At 41.4% G+C, this 20,538-nt stretch overlaps 1 protein-coding gene across 1 annotated transcript in view; it reads left to right on the top strand.

Moving 5' to 3' along the window:
- Positions 1 to 761: 761 nt before the first annotated feature.
- The window catches only part of PTPN14 (protein tyrosine phosphatase non-receptor type 14), a 72,505-nt gene continuing 52,728 nt past the window's right edge, over positions 762 to 20,538 (top strand). The window contains exons 1-2 of the mRNA XM_075147078.1: positions 762 to 935; positions 8,660 to 8,829. Of these exons, the coding sequence (XP_075003179.1) occupies positions 762 to 935; positions 8,660 to 8,829 (344 nt within the window). The remainder of the gene's footprint in view (positions 936 to 8,659; positions 8,830 to 20,538) is intronic.

Below are 20,538 nucleotides of genomic sequence, written 5' to 3'. Positions count from 1 at the left end.
GAGTGAAATGCAGAATTGCTTTGGAGCTGGAAGTGAGCAAAATGTCAGGGACTGCCTCAGAGGAGCCTTCTCTGAAACGGCTGGGATGCTTCTTGCCTTTCACATGCATACTTTAGGTTTGATTTTTCAGAGATGCTGAGCGCCTGCATTTCCTGCTGGCTGCAGCCAGCCTTTCTTCTTTCAAAATCGCACCTCTTTTAAATGCCTCTATTCCTTAGCTTTTTAAGCTAGCTTTCAAAGCTGGCCTGAGGGCACCAAAACTTAACTTGAAGATTATGTTATAGACCCCTGTGGTGGGGGTAATGGTGGGAGAGTTAGCACCTCTGGATGTGTGCCCTGTAGAGTTGCTGTTTGTACCGAGCTTCTCAAAGAACGGCTTTGCAATTAAATCCGTGCTTTAAATTCAGCGCCAAAATAGAATTTTGAAAGATTTGTTGTGTAAGGTGTTCTTTTGGGAGATGTAGTAAGTGCCTGGCAATACTGTGTGTGGAGGTGTTTATTTTATGGTTTTAAATGTGACTCTCTTCCTTTAAGCTTTTTTCTTTCCCACTGATCTTTAGGAACATCTTATTTCACACTGAACTCTACTTATTTGTATGTATTTTGCAGGAATCCCTTGAAGCTAGCCCTGGGAATGGACAGCTACCTCCATTTCTGGAGGAGAGTAGTGCCTATTGAAGAAGCCTTCAAGGCAAGTCGACAAGTGTGCTGATAACTCTCAGAAGGGTACAGGGAAAGGGTGACCTTCCAGGCCAACAGCCATGCCTTTCGGGCTGAAACTGCGACGGACCAGACGCTACAACGTCTTGAGCAAGAACTGCTTTGTGACAAGGATCCGTCTGCTGGACAACAATGTGATCGAGTGCACCCTCTCCGTGGAGAGCACGGGGCAGGAGTGCTTGGAAGCTGTGGCTCAGAGGCTGGAATTACGTGAGGTAAGAGTAACCCGGGAAAGACCATCTGTCGCTGTATAATTGGACACATTTTTAGCTCAGGCAGTCTGTTTGTTTGAATCATGTTGTTCTCGGAGCTGGCCAGATATGATCAGCAGCTGGAGCTTGGACAAACATATTCTGGTTGCATGAAAACTGAAGGCAGAACGGCACTCAGGGTTTTGTGCTGTTGCTCATTCATCATAGCTTTGAGAGCTCTTTGTAATACGAAGATGAGGTTTCTTCTTTTCTTAGAAAGCGATGGGTGTTACTTTCTGAACTGGGATGCCAAGGGCCAAGTTACAGTACCTTTTATCTAAATGTAACCCTGGTTTCACCAACACTGCTGGTTGAATTATGCCAGTGGGAAGGAGACCACTGGCTTTTAAATATCCACCTTCACATAAATATATTCTTGTTACTAACATACTGAAAGAGACAACAGCTGTGTTACTAGCAGGAGCAACTAGTAACAGTTTGAGGATGGTGGTTTTTTTCCTTCTTTTTTGTTTAACTGAAATATTTCAGATTTGAAACTTTGAAAATCTTCTTTTACGTTCCCAATGCTTCTGAAAAGGCTGAAGAAACCCAGTCTTACTTTATTAAAGACTGAAATCCTTTATTTTCTACTTCTTGCTGTAGAGTTCAGTGTTAAGTATTGAGGCCTTTTTACAAATATCTCTCCAACGTGCATGGCACAAATGAACTGTCTTTTCTTACTTACTTTCTGTGGACTCCTTACATGTATCCTGCATGCTGCTAGGCTTTTGCAAATCACAAGTTGAAAACGGTTGCCTGGAAATTGCTGCATTATCATCTGTCTGTGCTGGCTGATGCTTTCTGTAAGCACAGCTGGGAAATCTAATAATCTTGCAGTGTCTTACATTTGTTGATCCGTGGCCCTTTGTAATGGTGGCACGTGGAAGGTAGCATACAAATAACTAGTGCAGATGAAAACTAAAAAAAATTCCTTTTTCGTACATCAGTAATGATAAAGAATGAGAGAAGAATCTCACTCTGTGTGTTTGTGTGCAGAATAGGCAGGAGAATATGCAGGCAGGAATAGGGCAGAAAGTCAGAGTATTGCATAGTGTTTTTTCATACTTTTTTTTTTTAATGTGGATTTTAATAGAATCATCTTCCCCTTCCCCTTCTAGAGATGAAGATTTCCCAGTAATTACTTTTTTTTCCCTTTCTGTTGGTGATGCTTTAGGGTGTCCTTACAGAGAGGTTAGGTCCTTCCCTTTCCTTCCAGTGCAGAAAGGAGCGAAATGAATGAAGTGATTCTCCTCGTATTCCTTGTGGGCTTATCTAGTTGGTGCAGCAAAAGTCTGGGGCCTAATGATTCTCTCTGGAGGTCCACCTGCGTTTGCGAACAAAAGCTCCGTCAGTGGGTTAGCATTTTTTTCCACAAAGCATTTTGTGATTTCAGAACGTGTTTTGTTCCACTTTGGAACAAAGCCTGACATTTCAAAATTTTCCAGAGAAAACAAATTGGACAGTAGAGTAGCAAAGGAAGTTATTTTGGTCAGTATTCAGTTTCATGGGGGTTTTCTATTGCTTTGGGTTTTTTTCTTTTTCAAAATCATTTGTGTTATGCAAAAAGAAATATGTCAGCACAAAAAGTTTGTGTTTCAAGATAAAAAATATTTTAACAACACAGAAGAGAATGCTTTGATGTTGTTGGAACACTTTCCCCTTCTTTCATCACCTTCCCCACTTTTTTTCTAAACAAAGTTTTGGCAACGTTGAACCGATTTTGTAAAGTTCAAATTTCAACAGTACAGCATTTTTTGACAGAAGTTGTTTTTTGTTGTTTTTTTTTTTTAATCTCTTTTTCTGATTGATTCTGGTAGCATCCATTGCTGCTTCAAATGTTTAGGAGAGAAGAGAATTACCGACCTCTTTCAGCTCTGAGAGAGTCTCCCTGTATCCTCTTCTGCTCCTTTGGTGAGGAATAATTGGAGCTAGCAAGCTTGGATGTGTCTGGTGCTGGGTGATGTCCTTTCCTTCAGATCCAAAATTCAATTCTTCTTCTGCCCCTCTAGTCTTCCTGCCATGGTTTGTAGGGAAACAAGGCTGATGCAGTCATTTGGTGACGGTCCCCTCCCCTCTCTAGGCTTTACCATCATTTTTGAACTCACTGGCCAATCAAATTCTACAGAAGGGTCAAAAATACTTTGACAAAGCTCAAATTTCTAGAAGATTTGTGCAACTGGGTAGCTGAGTAGAGGAGAGAAGCCCATTAAGTGTACCGAGGAGAAAATCCTTGCAAGTGTCCATATTGGACAGAGACTTCTTAAATTCCCCAAATGCAGCAAATACTTTAGTTGGAATATGCCTTTTCTTAGAAATCCTAATCAGCAAACTGTGATGTACAAGTAAGGAAGAAACTAAGCTTCATTAAATCCCATGCTCACAAAACAGTACTAAAATCCTGTTTGTCTCCTCCGTGCAGTCTCAGGTAAGAATATGTGTTCTCTTCAAAGTAAAGATCAATTTTTTTTTTTGATACTTTAGTTTGGTCTTATGTTTAAATAAATCCCAGGTGTACTCCAACTTTTACCTTCGTGTTAGGAATACATCCATGTTTCACTCAAGCCGATTTCTTAGAAAGAAACAAAAAACTGTCTAACCCCCCCCTGCTAAAAAGCAAAACTGTTTGAGATTACTCTATGTATTGTTGTGAAGGACTGTCAATCATTAGACCACAAATGACTGAAAAACAGTATCTAATGGATTATGCATATTTCTATTTGATCTCTGGGGAATGCAACTCCCTCCCTGAGTGAGTCAGGGTTCAGGAATAGGTCAGTAGAAAGTGTAGCCATGTAACTACTGTAAAATCTGGTTTTATCCTTTTCAGCAAAGCTCTTGACAAAGCATTGGGTCTTTTAGTTGAACAGTTACTGGTTCCAATAAAATGAGATCTTATGCCAGCATTATGTAAAAAGTAAAGACGAGAAAAGGGGAGGAAGGGAAGAGAGGAAAGACAAGGTCAGAAACGTCATTTTATAATCTTGTATGTATGTGCACAGATTATAAAAAGGATTTTTTTCCCCCAATGTAATGGCATTTTCCCCTTCAAGTGAGACTAAGTGAACCTGCTTGAAATAGCAGAGTAATCTGTACAAATCTGTTGTGAGACTTCATGTCTCTTTCTCCTTTTTGTTCTCCTTAATTCACTTTATAAAATGATAAAAAGTTTAAAGATGGAACGTTCTGATGTATTGTAAGGTGGGGGAGGGGGCGGCAAGAAGGTCCTTTCCAACCAAAATTATTCTTTCAAGCTGAATTTCACAATGGTACCTCCAGCACTACGATGCTGCAAAACCCAAACCAAAGCAGGAGGATGTCGGGCTGAGCACCGCAGGTGGACGCTGACCTCTGTGCAGGGTGGCCCTTTGCTGCCATTCTGACCTTTTTTTTTTTTTGTGCCCTAGAAGGTGTCCCCTCCTCGTAGGGCACGATTGAAAACCTGTGTTTGGCAGCCAGGTTGCCTCGAAGTTTGGCTTGGTTTGACTCGTCTTGCCAGCGAAGCTGGGATGGGGGTCAGGCAGCGCTTGGACAAGAGACCTTCGAGGAACAATTGGCACCGTAAATGGTGCCTTCCCCTCTGTGCGAGCGCCCCGGGATAGCAGGGTTTAATGCTTCTGGCCCGGAGGAGCTGGAACTCTGCCTCTTTCTCAAGGATAAATATTTAGTTGGCTGCTTAACCAGATGCTTTAATAAAGCAAGCCTGTCTTGTTGGATCCTTTTGAATGAGATTTGCTGGTTTAGTAAGTGTCTGTCATCTCCTGTGGTTGACAATTCTACTCTTTTTGCCTGACATAAAGGCAGGGGTAGTTCTGCTCTTGGGACTATAGCCAAGTCCAAGACAAGTATGTTGCCTCCTGAACTGGCAGCTATAATGTCGTCTTTTATAAGACTTCTCAGCACAGGTTTTGTGTATCCAGTTTTCTTTTCTGACTCGCCATATTTCGAGGATCACCTTTTCACGTAGTGTGGTTGGGGCGTGCAGGTGCTCTGGTTCTTGTCCGCTGCTTTAGCAGAGTTTCCTTGTACTGCATATGAAGTCAAATTGAAGACAAATTTTAAAACCTTGAGAGAAAATTAATGTAAACTCTTTTCTAACAGAGCTCTTCGTGTATTTGCAGATTAGGCAGACCAAAAGCACTAGCAGCTGAAGCTCTTTGTCTGCAGAAGGGATGTGTGTGCATACATTTAGTGTTATGAAAAACTTTCCTTCAGTGTGTATCACCAGTCTGTCAGCTGCGGCTGGAAGAAGGATTTTTTTCTTTTTAGAAGTGAAAGCATCATTCACTTTCTTTGCCGCTTTGACTGCTGATGTACCTGCTAGAGCAGCCTGTGTTACTTCAGAGCCTGCCAGGTGTAGGTGTAGGTATTTATTCCATGAAAACTGGAGTGAAGCCAGTGGTTCACTTTGCACAGATGGACAAACAGACCAGCTTTTGGAATCAACCTAGTTTTCAATCAGCTGCGTATAGAGAAAAAGATCCCATTTTTATATCCCCTCATCTAATTTGTGGGGTGTCTGTATTCTGAAAATATTTTATGGGCTGGCGTGTATGGCAGCACATGACTCAGATTCTGTAAGGCCTTCTGGATAGTCATATGCCTGGTCATAGCATGCTGAACTTGACGGTCCAGCCATTTCCAGTCCTACGTTCCTCCTCTGTTTGGGAATTACTAATGTTCCTAGGGGAGAGAGTCTCTTCAGGCATTCACAGTAGTGACTACGGAAGTCCTTCCCCACTGTTGGGTTGTTAAAAAATGCTAATGTTTTCAAGAAGTAAAGTTCCTGGCGACAGGGAGCTAATTTTCAGATAACTGTGTTGGTTGTCTCTCCAAAGTGCATGCATTTGTGACTGCTCTGCAGTCCTTGTGCTTCATCTGCAGTTGCTCGATCCTCTCCAGGCTGCTTTCCAGGAAAACGGTCGTCTTTTCTTTGTGTGAAATGCATGCTGCCGTGGTTGGTCCACTGTATCTGCTGTAGTCTAGAAGCTTAAACACTGCATTCCCTTCACTTCTTATTCCTTGGAAGTGATTCAAGATTCTGGATTTGGGACTTGGAAGCCTTTCTACTGTAGCAAATCTAAATTTTTGTTGTCCCCCTGCCCCCCCTCAAAGGGGAGGGACTGTGCTCATTTGAGCTGTTTAATTGCAATACCCTTAATCCCTTGAATAACTCTTTTAGACTTCAGACTCCAAATCATCTTAGTTGCTAGATGTTTTACGAGTACTTGACACTGCAAATTTGGGTCCTAGGTGATGTGAATGTTTACTTTTTAAAGTAATATGGAAGGTCTGTTTTCATAGCTCTGCACTGTTTCTTGCTGAGGATGAGCTGCCCTGCAGTGATTTTTCAAGAGTTTGTGCATTAAAGGATTTCCCTTATGAGGTGGTAAAATCACTGTGCTTTTTTCTGCCTTCACATGAATTCCTTTCCTTTGCTGTCTCCACTGTACCTCCCACCTTCATTTTAATCTAATTACGATCATGGTGAGCTCATCAGAAAGAACTTTTTATCCAGTGATTACTACAGAGGGAGAGTAGACATGTATCAGTGAATTGGTTAGTTTTGTTTTAGGTTTATCCTATGGGAGATGCTGACTTCTTGATTTATTTGTGCCCTGGAATGATTGATTTATTGAAGATACCTTTAAATTCTAGAAGGAAATACTGCATTGATTCTCTTCAAAAAAAGAACTAGCTTGCTTCACTGTACCAAACTGAGCTTAAAGAGAAAGGACTGAGCAGTGTTCAAGCTATAGTGCAGGTTTGTCAGGCTTAATTGAGGAATCAAGTTGAATTAGTTATCACCTTAGTTAAATGCTAGTCTGGACGTTCTCCAAAGTTGAAAATATGTACGTAATGAGACCCTAAAGTAAATACACCTGCACTTTCCATTCAGAGTTTTTGCATATGATTCTCTTTTGCATGCCCTCAGCTATAAAATAGTTGGAGCAGTGTTGCCCCTGCTGGCTTGTTGTCATTTCTAAGCATTTTAATTTTTCAATATTGCATTAGTTGCCCTTGTGTTCTATGCTAAGTCATGGTACATGCAATGGTTTTTAGAGAAGTATCCTTACCAAAGTGAAACAGGCTGTTGATGGTGGCTTTTACAAAGTGTAATGGTTGCAATTTGTCTGCTACTTTTGAAGACTTTTTATTTAAAAGCATGAACATCTGGGAAATCCAGTTGGTGAAATCTTGATGGTTGATTTATAGGCTAAACTTTTTGAATGTATTAAAAGTAATTTCAAATGAAAGCTTTATAAAACAGCAAATAGGGGTTTCTCTATTCTTTATCTCAAGTATCTTTATTTAAAATGTGGTGCTATGTATAAAGGATTTTGACTGCCTGTAGAAGGATTGTTGTCGAGGTAAGTTAAGCTATAACAACAAAATAAGTATTTTATTTGCTTTAGGGTTAATCTATTCTAATGGAAACTACTGGAAAGTTTTCATTGAATAGGGAGTCAGTTGGATTAAACACCAAGAAAGTTTATTGAAATAAAATGATAGAAATATGCAGAAATAGTAATGATCCCACTTTCAGATCATAAACCTGTTTAGTGTCCACAAAAGTGCCTCTCTCAGTTTCTGTTTCATTCATTCCAGTGTTAGTACGGAGTGGTATTTTATATTGAAGGCATTGGTGGAAATCTCCAGATGCTGTCAGCTGAAATACTGAAGAAAAAGATGTTATACAAACTTCACAGTTAGGGCTACAGTTAGATTTCCAAGCAACTGATGCATTAGTTCCTTTGCTAAACACGAACGTTTTTCTCCTTTTTTTCAGATCTGTAGCGGTAGTATGCATTTGCCTGCAGTAGTAGATCAGTGTGTGTTTAATACAGTGGTTTAAGGGCTTTTTGGTAGAATCCTTCATGATGGATTGGCTATTCCGTCAGCTGCTTATTACCAATTTGTAGTATTTGAAGCTCTAGTTCTGAACATCGTTCCTCGTTAATTCCTCTCCACCAGCAACAGTCCCATGTGGCTTATACAGGAGGTACCACAGCCGTTGAGATTTACACAGGATAGGAAATAGCTGAGGTTTTCAACCTGGTATTTTTGTAAGAGCCAAGAGCAAACAACTTGTGTGTGTGATGCACATTTTAAGTGTAATACTTGTCCATCATAAAACTTTGTGAGTGCATTTAAAAAAAAAAAAGTATAAACATGTTCTGTATTGGGTAAATGGTTCTGGTATTGGTAGATATATTTTGACATATGCCTGTGGGTTTGCATTATTTTTTATAGTTGGAAGAGTCCTTGTCCTTTCCTGCAATGGGCCTGATCCAAAGTCTCATGAAGCCTGTGTGCTTTGATTGAGACTTCGTGTTTGCTGTCTGTTCACAAGGCACAGGTGTAAAAGAAAACAAAGACTCAGACGCTTTCTGTAAATCATTTATGTCACCTGTGCCATAATGTCAGATAGAGCTTTTTAATACGCATTTGGGAGAGATGGTAGGGGACAGATAGTACTCCATGAAGCATATTATATTGCAATATTAATTTGTCACTGTCTTCAAGATTGTCCGAAAAATAAAAAAGGACAGTAAAAAAGAAATTACTCTGATTTTGCATATGGAAAAATTTACACGATGCCATCTGTTCTTATTTGCATTTGTGTCATTGATTGTGTGTGTGATCTGGCTGGAAAAGGTAAACTGACTCTATTTTGTTTCTTTATCTAGACGCACTACTTCGGCCTTTGGTTTCTCAGCAAGAGCCAGCAAGCCCGCTGGGTTGAACTGGAAAAGCCTCTGAAGAAGCAGCTGGACAAATTTGCCAATGAGCCTTTGCTTTTCTTTGGGGTAATGTTCTATGTGCCCAGTGTTTCCCGACTGCAGCAGGAGGTAACAAGGTATGTGGTTTCCCTCTGTTCACACTATTGTGATATAGCTGGAAGGGAACAGACAGTTGCTCTGTTTTTGGCATTCAATATTTGCTCAGGTATCATCTGGTTCCTTCCTTTCCTGATGATTGCCCAAATGAGAAAAAGTGAGAGAAATCACCACTTGAGGGGAAAAAAAGAAAAAAAAAAGGGGGGGGGGGGGAGAAGAGGCAGTATTGGTGAATGATTATACATGACCAACTGCAGAAACAAAAAGGGATAATAGATATATGTTTAAAAACCTGACATAAATTTTAAAAGGGACCATGGTGACCATACTCTTTTTTCTGTAACCTTCTACTGATTAAAAGGAAGCTATAGGCAAAGGACCTCTATATACAGTTTTAGTTTATTATCCTTATGTTTACCTGTGCTTTGCTGAAAGTGAACTTTGGCATCTTTTCTGGATTTTGCCCATCCCACTCCTGATTTTTTCCCCTTACGCTTCACAAAAGGATTAAAATTGTTAGAGGGTATTAGCCCTTTAATTATGATCAGAGTGCACCTTTGCAAACAACTTCAGTGGGAATTACTCTTTTATTCAGAGCCCTGTTCTGCAGTTGTAGCAATGCAACTGTTTTAAGGGGCTATTCTTGTAAACCACATCACTGTGTGGTTTTTGCACATCTGTGCTGTATTTGAAGGGGGGGGGGGGGGAAGAGAGAGAGGAAAAAAAAGCCCACCTCACCCAAAAAGGGGTGCGCTTGTTTTCTTTTTAACCAAAATTATTTCATTTATCTGGTCTAAAGCAAAGTTGCATCAGCACAACTAGAGGTAAAGCCTGGAATAAGTGGGTGAGGGCTACAGCGTGGCAGAGGCCTCCACACTGAAAAAAGTGTTCTGTTGCTGCAAACCTGACACTCACCACATGGTCATCATGTCTAAAAAAGATGTATAAACAGCAGAGAAAGAGTGACTTTAATTCTAGAAGGTGTGCAAGAAGGTGTGAAGCATTTCTTGTATTACAGATCGTGTATTTTAAGAGATTTTTTTTCACACTGAACTGGACAATTGACTTTGGTAGGTTGTGAAAGATTTAATTCTTAAAATGACAGCTGTCAAGCAGTCCCCTATATGCAGAATTCTTGCCAAACAGTGGCTGAAAGCATGGCAAAACTTAAATTTCTCTGGGAATAGACTGAACATCAATGCTTGTCTGTATCTGTGTGTTCAGGCTTTGTACACGTTGGGAGAGGGAAGCCTCATACCTTTTCCTTCAGAATTATTTAACACGCAGTCGGAATGTCTGAAATGTTCTGTTGCTCACTTTTGTCATTCCAATCCTGGCCTAGCTGTGTGCAAGGAAGCATTGTAGCTACTTGGATGCTATTATCTCTTCAAGCTGCAGCCTGCAGTGCTGATTGCTCATTCATAGCTCACCTGCAGAGGTGTGTTTGCTCATTCTGCCCAGGTTGGTAATAACAAAACATTTCAGTGACAATTGAAGTTCACAGCACTCTCAATTGGAGTGGCTGCTGAATTGTTTTTCTTTCTGAAGTGATTGATAACATAAGCTGCAGAGTCTTATAAGTGCCTTTTGCGTTTCTTTAAATGTCTGCAGCAAAACCAGCAGCTTACTAATGGATCTCAGATACAGAATAGCATGTTAAGATTTTGTTGGTGATGTTGGTTTTTTTGTTTCCTGAAGTGGAATTGCTTCACTGTAGATGATGTGATGGCAGCAAACCTTCAACTGTGCAATTCTAGGTAGATACTGTAAATCGCATGTTTGAAGCAATGAGTGATGGGGACACAGAGGACTCTTCTGAAACAAATGGCAGAGAAAGGCTTAGTCTAACTTGATTAGATGGACAGATGCAGGGGTGGGGGGTTGTAGGGTTTTTTAGCTTTGTTTGCTCTTGGTAAACTGATTAAACATTTGTTTTGAAATTGAGACTGGCTGCTTTTAGGATTAGGCTTGATCATGATACGATTACCTGTGATGGTGAGGTAGGCACTAGACTTGCCCACTTAGTGCCTATGTGTCTGACTTACATTTATGTACAAATGACAAATCTGTCTTAAATGCAAAACTCGTGATCAGACACTTCATCTCATTCTGGGAAGCTGCAGAACCACCACAAACAAACAAACTCAACCCCAAAACAAAACCATCACCAAAGGCTGAAGCTGCAAAGCTAGTGACAGCACTGCTAGCAGCGAACCTGTTACATTTGTAACCTTCTCTTGGTGGAAACATCTCCAGCCCTGAGCTTGCCTGACCATGTTTGGAGCTTGAGGTGAAACCCATCTCTCAGTCCAGGCTTTTAGTTAATTGTAGACTCTAGAATTTCCAGGGTTGATTAATATTCCTTGAAGATGATGAAAAGTTTTCTGAGAATAATTCAGCAAACACTTACATAATCCACAAGTATTCAAAAACCAAGGAATTGCTGTATTGAGATGGTTTATTCCGCCTCTGATCTGTAGGATTATAGACTTTGGCTTGATAGCTGGTTTTGAGAGATTTGTCCTGAATTGAATATTCCTCCCTGCAACTCCTCCTCCTCCTCCTGCAACTGCAGCCCCCCGCACCTCATGTGCTGTCATCGCAAAGAGGGAAAATGATCCAAGGCTTTTAGGTTTTTTTTTGGTTGAGAGGAGCATTACTTGTGGAGTTGGTCAGTGGCTCTGAGGCAGTGTTCCTTAATAATTTTTATTTGAAAGACCCATATGACTCTTCAAAACAATCTGTGGACCGTTTTGTGTTCTACTGTTGTTTGGCGATTGGGACCAACAGGAGGAATCCTTGTACAAATAAGACAGTTCATATTTAGGTGAAGCCATAATAATTTATTTATAAAATCATAACTTCTTTACACTTTATCATTACTGTTGGATGTCTAAAATGCTAATTATGCCTGCAGGCTCCTGGATTTTAGCTGCCTACAGGTGTTGGTAGTGGTCAGGAGTTCTTCATGGTTTTGCTGGTAACTTCCTGTATTGCACAAGCCAAACATGGATGCAGAAATAAGGGTGAGTAACACAGCTCCAAGTGGTATGTCCCCCAGCGGTGAACAGACTCTATGGAAGTCTGTCCGTATGTGACATGCTGGGAGAGGAGTGGAAGAGTAACCTAGTAAGAAGTCAGTGCTGTCCTTCAGAGGTGCGGTGTGGGAGTGTCAGTTGACTTGCTGAAGCTAAACGCAAGTGGCAGTGCTAACCACGGAGTTGCAGGATGGTTGAGGTTGGAAGGTACCTCTGGAGATCATCTGCTCAGAGCAGGGTCAATCTAGAGGAGATTGCTCTAGGACTGTGTCCCACTGGGTTTTAAATATCTCCATGGATGGAGAGACTCCACGCTTCTGGGAAACCTGTTCCAGTGTTCAATCACCCTTGCAATAAAGAAGGGGGTTTTATGTTTAGAAGGAATTTCTTGTATTTCAGTTTGTGCCCAAACGACCTCGTCATTTCAAAGATGGATGGGTATTGAGTGACTGAGTGGGTGAATGGGCTACCTGTGTTGGCCATGTAACTGGTTATTGAGGACCTGTAGAGCTGCAGGCACCTGTCATATAAACACAAGCACAGCCATGACTTAATGTGAGATGCCTGTAGTTAATTTGTGGGAGGTATTTCTGATAACGTGAGAAAGAGGGGCCTGTGGGATCCTTGGGAAAGAAAATGAAAAGACAAGGCTGCCAGAGCAGTTTATTCAGCTAACAGCTCTTTGAAGTCAACCTCTGAGGCCTGCGAGAAAAGATGAGGCAAAACGTACTCCAGGGGATACATTAATCGTTTTAGTAGGTCAGATATGACTCTGTGGCTTGCAATTCTTCACTTCTTTTTTACAAAATTGACACTTGCTTAAAGATGCAAACATTAGTGGTGTGGGGTTTTTTCCTCCTCAGACAAAGTTAAGTGGAGCATGGGGACAGGGTAAGAAGTGCCAGCAGGACATCGTCAGTCTTGCTCGGTTAGTGAGTTTGAGTGCGAATGGTGAGGCTTCTCAGGACAGCCGTGTTTCTTGACCTGTGACGGAATCCTCCTGCGAATGTTCTAGGGAAACATACAGAAAGCAGTTGTAGAGTACCTGTCTCTTCTTTCTGGGAATGGCAATGAAATAAATGTTATTGCTATGCCTTCCTTTCAATGTAATAGCATTGTACTCTTGGCATTGGGCCTTCTCCTAGGAGAGCTATTTCCTACCGTCTAGTCCTCTTATTTCCCTACTCTTTCTACTCTGTTTCTTTTGTCTTGGGTTGAGGCTCCCCTCTGTACATATCCCCTGATCTTAATCCTGTCTCCTCCAAGATCTCAGTGACTTCAGCATCTCCCCCACCTCTAGTCCTGGCATTCTACCTGCACCCATCCCACAGACATCTTCCAGGGGGAATTATGAATTAAAGCCCCATGATAGTTTCTTAAGGTGTCAGTAGGAGTTTCACCATGTGGTAATTGCTGTAATTTGAAAATTTCTAGAAGAATTTGTGATAAACCAAATTTAAAAAGACCAAACAAACAAACAAAAAAACCCTCTCCAGGCTTGATGGCAGCTACAGCAGGAGCCATTTGGGTGGGAGTATGGGGGTTGGCACATCAGCAAAAGGCATTTTTCATGGAAGGCTACTTAGACAACCTCTTTTTAGTCATCCAGCTGTTCTCAGAGTGAGCAGCCGTTGCAGGTGGAGATGCTGCGCATGCTTTTGGCATATTTAAAGCACCTGGGATCTGCATACTGTCTGATATAAAGCAGTCTTTGTGATGCCCTGTAGAGTAGATATTTGCATAGATTAGAAATATAAATCTGCCTTTTATTTTCTGCTAACTCCTTAGAGGGGAGGCATCCTTTCATCCATTTATTTTAAAAAAATAAGTCTTTGTACAGTGTCTAAAGTAAACAGGCTTGCTTTCACTGTGCTCTTGTTCCAAAAACAGAGAACCCACACACTCTTGTGGCTTTCTGAAAATGTGGGTGCGATGCTGCTTTCTGCACAAGTATCAGACAATCCATGGCCTTTTTTTTTTTCCACCCCACAGTTCTAAGGGAAAACTGAAGTTACATTTTGCTCCCCACAGTATCTCTATGTTCACATATGATACTGCTGTGCCTCCTGTGAAGGATTTAAGGTGTGCTTTGGTCTGGTTTTCTTTTTTTCTTTTTTGGAAGAAGCTTTCAGTATCTTATTATGTGCTCTGCAGCCAGTAATATCCGACGGTGTTTGTGCTGTTGCAGATTGGGGCATAATCCTGTGAAGTGAGAGCAATTCCTAGTCTGGGTGCCCATGGTGCTGTGCACGGTAGGTCTGGTACGCATGACTGTGTAGGGAGGGACATATTCCAGCGTCTGCAATGTGCTGCATTGGGCTTTTGCCCCAAGTTCAGCTATCAGCTCTGCATTTTCCCTGAAGAACGTGCTGTACAGCTTTCCTGCGAAAGAAAACACGGAGTGTTTGGAATGGGATAGCTGCACCTGCGAAGTGTGGGAATGAGTGTGTTTGCAGGTGGAAAATAAGAGCCTGTGGCTGCCAGGCCTCTCTTCTGGAGGGCCTGTGAAAAATCAGCCTCAAACCTATCCTCCTTTAACTAAGTGAACACTTATTTCCTCTGAAGTTTTGCCGCCTTACCCTTTTCTTCACCATTTCTTGTAGCTGTTTTTTTTTCTGTTTGTCTTTTAAGGAAATATTTCTTCTTCACAATTCCCCGCCTTTCTCTTTCTTTATTTTTCTTCAAGTGTTAGGTGAAGAATTTTTAAACAGATGTTCTTCTAAACCATACAGAGCTACAGACTCTTAGGACTGTATGAATTTTTAAATCACGTGAGGATAAAGTAGAGGGGGGAAAAAATTAGTGTTTGACTGCTTCATGTTTACAGGGAAAAATGTTCTGGCACATCTACTTTTTTTTCTTTTAATAAACTCTGGACTTTTTTTCCTTCCCCTCAAAAAAGTCCTTCTTAAATGTCTCGCCTACTTGAACTTATCTTTGCTTTTAGTCTGCTTTGCTTTACTTTTTTTTGAACAAGCTAAAGTTTCACATCCTCCTGTGTTGCTAGCTTTTAATACAAGAACAATCAGCTGGAGTTTTGTACCAGACACTGCTGTCTTAACATGATGCTTTTAATTGCCGTGTTAAGGCCGGATATCACATATCCTCCTGTGCCAGCCTGGTTTTGTGGCAAGCTCCGTGATGTGGAACTCTTGGCTGTTAAGGTTGTAAGGTACATGAGGCTGCCTTGCTTTGCATGCTTGGTCACGCCTGCAGCTTGTGGCTGGCTGTGAAGTCTCTGTGTGTGCCTTCGAGCTCATGGTAGTTGATTTGAGCACTGTGGTGACTTCATTGTCCAAAATGATTATTTTGTATATCACAGTGTGTCAGAAAAAAACAGCACGACGTGTACCATCTGATTTGTTCAGGACAGCCTTGACTGTGCTTGCCTGAAGTGATGGACTGTGACAGGTTGTGTGGCCATGCTTGTTAATACACCTCTGGTAGACCCACAGGATTTTTTTAATGCCAATGGTTCTTAAAAATTCAGCAACACTTGAAATGTTTTTTTTCTATGAAACTACAGAGAAACATCATGCAGGATGGAAGGAGAAGAGAGATGTGTGGTTAAGTTGGATGGGTTGGCAAATGAGCGAGAACTGAGTGATATATGGCAAGTGGGAAGGTGGAGTATTTAAAAAAAAAAAAAAAAAAAAAAAAAGGCCAGAGCTTGGTCTCTCACACCTGGAGATTTAAGTCAGGATTTAAGCATTCAGAATTACTGGTGTAACTGAGCGGGGAAAAAAAGTTTGGTTTTCAGCGGAAGCCTTACTGCCTTGTCCAAATTTGTCTCTTCCCAAGAACCTTCGTCATTTCATGTTTACAATGTAATTCCCAGCACATGGTTTAAGAGCATGCCTGCTCTCCTGGAAAGATGGTATCTGGGAGCAGGCTATGTAGCTTCCAGAGAAATGAACACAACCAGTTTCTCATTGCCCTCTTTTCTGGGAAATGTTATAACTAGCGTGCGTGTGCCGGTCAGCCGTGCGGTGCTTAGGGAGCAGCTCTGCTCACAGCATGCAGGAAAGGCCATGACGCATAGCCCGCTCTTGGCACTAGAAAGAGCTATATGGCTTGCCCAACTAGAAAAATGAGGCACCTTTTCACTAAGAAGCAAGACTCTTCTCTTCAACACAAATATAGTGTTAATGATCAGAACAGTCCTATGTTTTTAACTATTTCCAGTTAAAACGTCTCTGTCGGTTCTCTTTGTTTCTTATATTGGGCTGGATCCTTGCGTAACATAAACCAGTGTAGCTCCTTTCTTCTAACAGAATATTTCCAACTTTATAATTATATATATTTTATATATATCATATTTCTGTTTTATAGCGAGCTACAGGTCAATGGACCGTAATTTTAAATGATTCACATGAATTAAGACAATCACTGCTGTACATGGAAGTCGTATCAAATGAACAGAAAAGGACAGGATGTTCTGTCAGAACGGGAGACCGTAGAAATGGAAGATAATTTCATCCCATGAATGCTGTCAAACCTTTTGTTCTCAGCTAAATGATTTGGAGAGTCAAATTACTGGATAATTTTTTCAGGGGAATGGTGGGGAACAACTGTGAAATGGCAGGGGTGCCAACGGACCTGTATGTGGTGGTACTAATTTTTTCCTTTTTAACTGAAGAACTAATATACAGTGCTGTAGGTAGTTGTTGTGTTGTGAAACACAGTGAAAGAAGAGTTAGGACAAGTACCAACGTAAATGTCTTATTCATGAGAATATTCATGAGACGTTGTGGTGGGGTCTCCCAGAGGAAGCAGCAGGAACTCTGGAGCTGAAATTTGATAAATCGATGGGAAGCGGAGAAATTGGTGCTGGAGCAGAATTCTGTTTTGGTTTAGACTGCAGTTGCCAGCCGGCCTGACCCTACAGGTCCCGGTCCTGATGGTCTCATGGCTGGAACTGCACCGTATCTCCCAAGGCTGGGAGAAAGGCAAGCTCTGGGATTCACTGCTAGGTGGAGGTAGTCGTGAACCCCCAGGGAGTCCTGAGTCCCCAGGGATCTCTGCACTCTTCTGTTGGACAAGACTGTGGATGGGTCCTGAAGTAACTTGGTAATGTCGACTTCCCCCCCCCCCCCTTCCCCAGCTGCAGGAATTTGGGACTAAACAGCAAAGCTCTCAGCCACCCCAGCTACTGCCTAGGAGCTCCCGTAGCCCAGGCAGGGGAGCAGCTCTGGAACTGCTTGCAAGCTGCATGAGTCTTAAGAGCCCTGGGTGGCCACCCAGGCTTAGACAGTCTGGGGTATTTGCATTTTGGTGCTCCTTTGATGGTTTTATTGTTTTGTTTTAATTATTAGACTTTTTAATATTAGTGGCTACTGCAGCTTAAAAAAAACACATTAGGCTTGTAGCCTGCCTTGTTGTAAACAAGCTGATACTTAATTAGCTTTAATGTTGTTTTTAGAGGACAGCAACAACAAATAATGTGCAGTATTTGCTTGGGTCTTCTTGTGTTCATATTATTGCAGCATATGTGTTGTTTTTCTTTTCAGTAATATTCTTGAGTTGGTTCTTTTTGGATGTGTATTTTAGTGGATGTTTAAACTTTGACTTAAAAATAAGAACTCTTTCAAGGCAGACCTAAGATTCAACATTAATTCCCTGTTTATAAAATAATTTGCTGAGGAGGGCAAACCCTTCTCCCAGCTGACTTTCTTCAGTGAATGGGGAGCTTGTTCTCTGTGTGTTGGTTATTGAAAGCTGAGCTCTTTGTGCCAGATATTTTAAGAAACTGTTGACGCTTAGATCTAATCTATTACATTATACTGTGCTTTTAGACCAGAAAGTGAATGTGTTTTCATGTGTGTGGTTGGGCAGTACATATGTAGCAATTCTAAAAAATAGTGTTGCATAACTATAAATACAGTGTTGGATGCTTCAGCCTGCATTCTTGCTTTAGTGTGTTTTGAAGGCAGTGGCTGTGATGGTTAGAACTGTTGTAACAGGAATGTCTTGGCATTAGGCGGTATCACATTTACATCTGATCATGAGGAAATAATACTTATGTTATGTTCTGGGGCTTAGTCACATGTTCTCACATATCGCTCTCCTGATGGGAACTATTTGTATGTTCAATTTTAGTAGAACAGATACTTTTGGAGCACTCTAGGCTTTTTATTGGGCCCTTTTAAATGGCAGCAAAGGTTACATTTTGAGTTTCTACTCTTCTCATACGATAAAGATACATCATTTACACACAGTGCCGGAGATTCCTCTCTGGTCTTAGGTAGACCAGCCTGAATCCTTCCATGCCAGTCATGCTGGTGGAGACATTTGCACTTGGGAAAAGGCACTTTGTACCTTCCTTTCCTGTCCACCTGGGCACGTGTGCTGTTGGAGACACTTGGTGAACCTGTACATTGGTTGGGTGGCCTGAGCTTGCATTGGACGCTGAGCAGTTCTTGCTGACTCCTGCTGGGGGGTGAGGAATGTGGATGGCTTTTACCATAGTTGGGAACCAGAAATGATTCAGATTTTTTTGAAAAATTCTGCACCGGGCTAGAAAGATGTAGCAATTTCATTGTCCATGCTTGTGATTTTTATTGAGTATGTTAGGATTTTCCGTAAACTTTGCAGCTCTTGAAATAAGGTGATGATATGAATTTCAGTCCGGGATTTTTTTAGATGTTCAAAACAAAACTCAAACTAGATTGGTAACACAGCAAGGAAATAAAAGCATGAGAGGTATAACTCCAAGTACTCTATAGCTTTCAAAAACCAGAAAGAAAAAAAGCACCTAGCTTTACCAAATAAAGAAGTATCATTCTTCAATAATAGCATGGCTTTGAGGGGGATTGATTCATGGCCTGTGAAACTTCAGGGATGACAGTACATTAATTGTGCATCCATTTCAGAAGTGCAGAGGGAGCCAGATAATAGAAAATGTAGTTATGTGCAGCAGGACAGAGGAGAAATCATAGAATCATAGGATATCTCAAGTTGGAAGGGACTCATGAGGATCATTCAGTCCAATTCCCTGCTCTGCCCAGGACTACCTAAAACTAAATCATATGACTAATAGCGTCATCCGGACACGCCTTGAACTCTGACAGGCTTGGTGCCATGACCACTTCCCTGGGGAGCCTGTTCCAGTGACCGACCACCCTCTCAGTGAAGAACCTTTTTCTAATGTCCAATCTGAACTTCCCCTAACGCAGCTTCATTCCATTTGCTCGTGTCCTATTCCTGGTCACCGGAGGAAGCGACTGTTTATGATTAGGACATGGCTGCAAACCACCATGTTAAAAATGTGTTTTGAATTGCATAGGACAGTCAGGATTGAACCTTAATTCCAGAAAGAAGAGCCGAAGGTCCATGAGTCTGTTTGAACCTGATACTTAGGACATTTCACGATCCTTAAAGAGAAGGAAATAAATGAAGCATTTTGAAACTTGCTTTGGAGATCTAACCAACTTTTGATGCAGGAGAGCGAGTCTTCTGCCTTCCTGCAAGGAAATGAAAATGTTTGGAGTGGCCTATATGTTTATTCTGTGATATCTGACAGTTGAAATGGTGCTGTGGCTAGAAATCTGGCCTTCTGTTTTTATCAGTGAAGAGCCTGCTTTGTGTACGAAGCTGCGTGTTTGGATGAGTCACACCTACCGCTTTTTGTTTCTCAGCCTGTGAGGAAGCTGTTCTCACCGCTGTTGGCGATAAACACTTGTGTTATGTGGATCACTGGGATAACCTGGAGCATCAGTTCTCTTCTATTTAAATCTGTCCTTCTTGGCCCTTGGCTTTCCCCTGTTAAATTTCCCAGTGCCACACACACATATGGTTGCATATTCTTAGCTGATTGTTAACAGTACCCATTTCGTGTGTGTGTGTGTTTATGGAAAACTGGTTGAAAATCTGCTTGTATGATCTGAACATGTCCCCCTGTTCTTGTTTTGTGTTTGTAGCAGGTTATCTCAAATAGTGCTGAAAAGTGATTAAATTAAATACTGCCAATTAAATCTTGCTGTCATTGGCAGTAGAACAACCTCATGAAAACTACAACTTGCTTTTTGGAATGAAGTGGAAAGTTGCATCCTGCTTTCTTTGAACTGCAGACTGTCTTATGGCAAGAGGATAGTAAGCTTCTGCTTACACAGCTGGAGGATTTGTCAGAAGAAGTTGTATTTAACAACCTGGCCCAGCTAGATCTACTCACAGTTGAAGACTCTACAAGGAACCTTCAGCTAGGTATTTACTCTCAAGGACTGTCAGGCTTAAGATAGGATGTAGAGATACAAAATGACAAACAAAAAACGGACTTGGTTTTATTATAGTTTCATTTCTAAACAGATATAATATTCTGTAGACTTGAAATTCAAGTCTAATGTTTCTTGACGGACAGGAGCACGCTGCCATCACCATGATGGACAGGGAGTTCCCTGCCACCTTTGTTGCCTTATCTCTGAAGCGAAGACTGAGCTTCGGTTGGGAGGCTTCTGTAAGCTTAGCGAAGAGGCTTCTGCTGTGGTGGCTGTTGGAATGACTCTCAATAGGATCAGCTGTGATGGATTTTGTTCCCTGAAGATTGTTAGTATATTGTCATCTTCTTAAACCAGACAGACACAACTAAAAGCAAGTAGAGGGATTTTTTCCTTTCCTGTAAGGCAGAATTGCTCCTTTCATTTACACTTCATGACTTTCTGCATTGCATGAAGAGAAAAGATAATTTGAACTAAA

This window comes from Calonectris borealis, chromosome 3, assembly GCF_964195595.1.
Source record: "Calonectris borealis chromosome 3, bCalBor7.hap1.2, whole genome shotgun sequence".
NCBI lineage: Eukaryota > Metazoa > Chordata > Aves > Procellariiformes > Procellariidae > Calonectris > Calonectris borealis.
The sequence above is the reverse complement of the archived record's forward strand: the minus strand, read 5'-3'. Positions and strand labels throughout refer to the sequence as shown.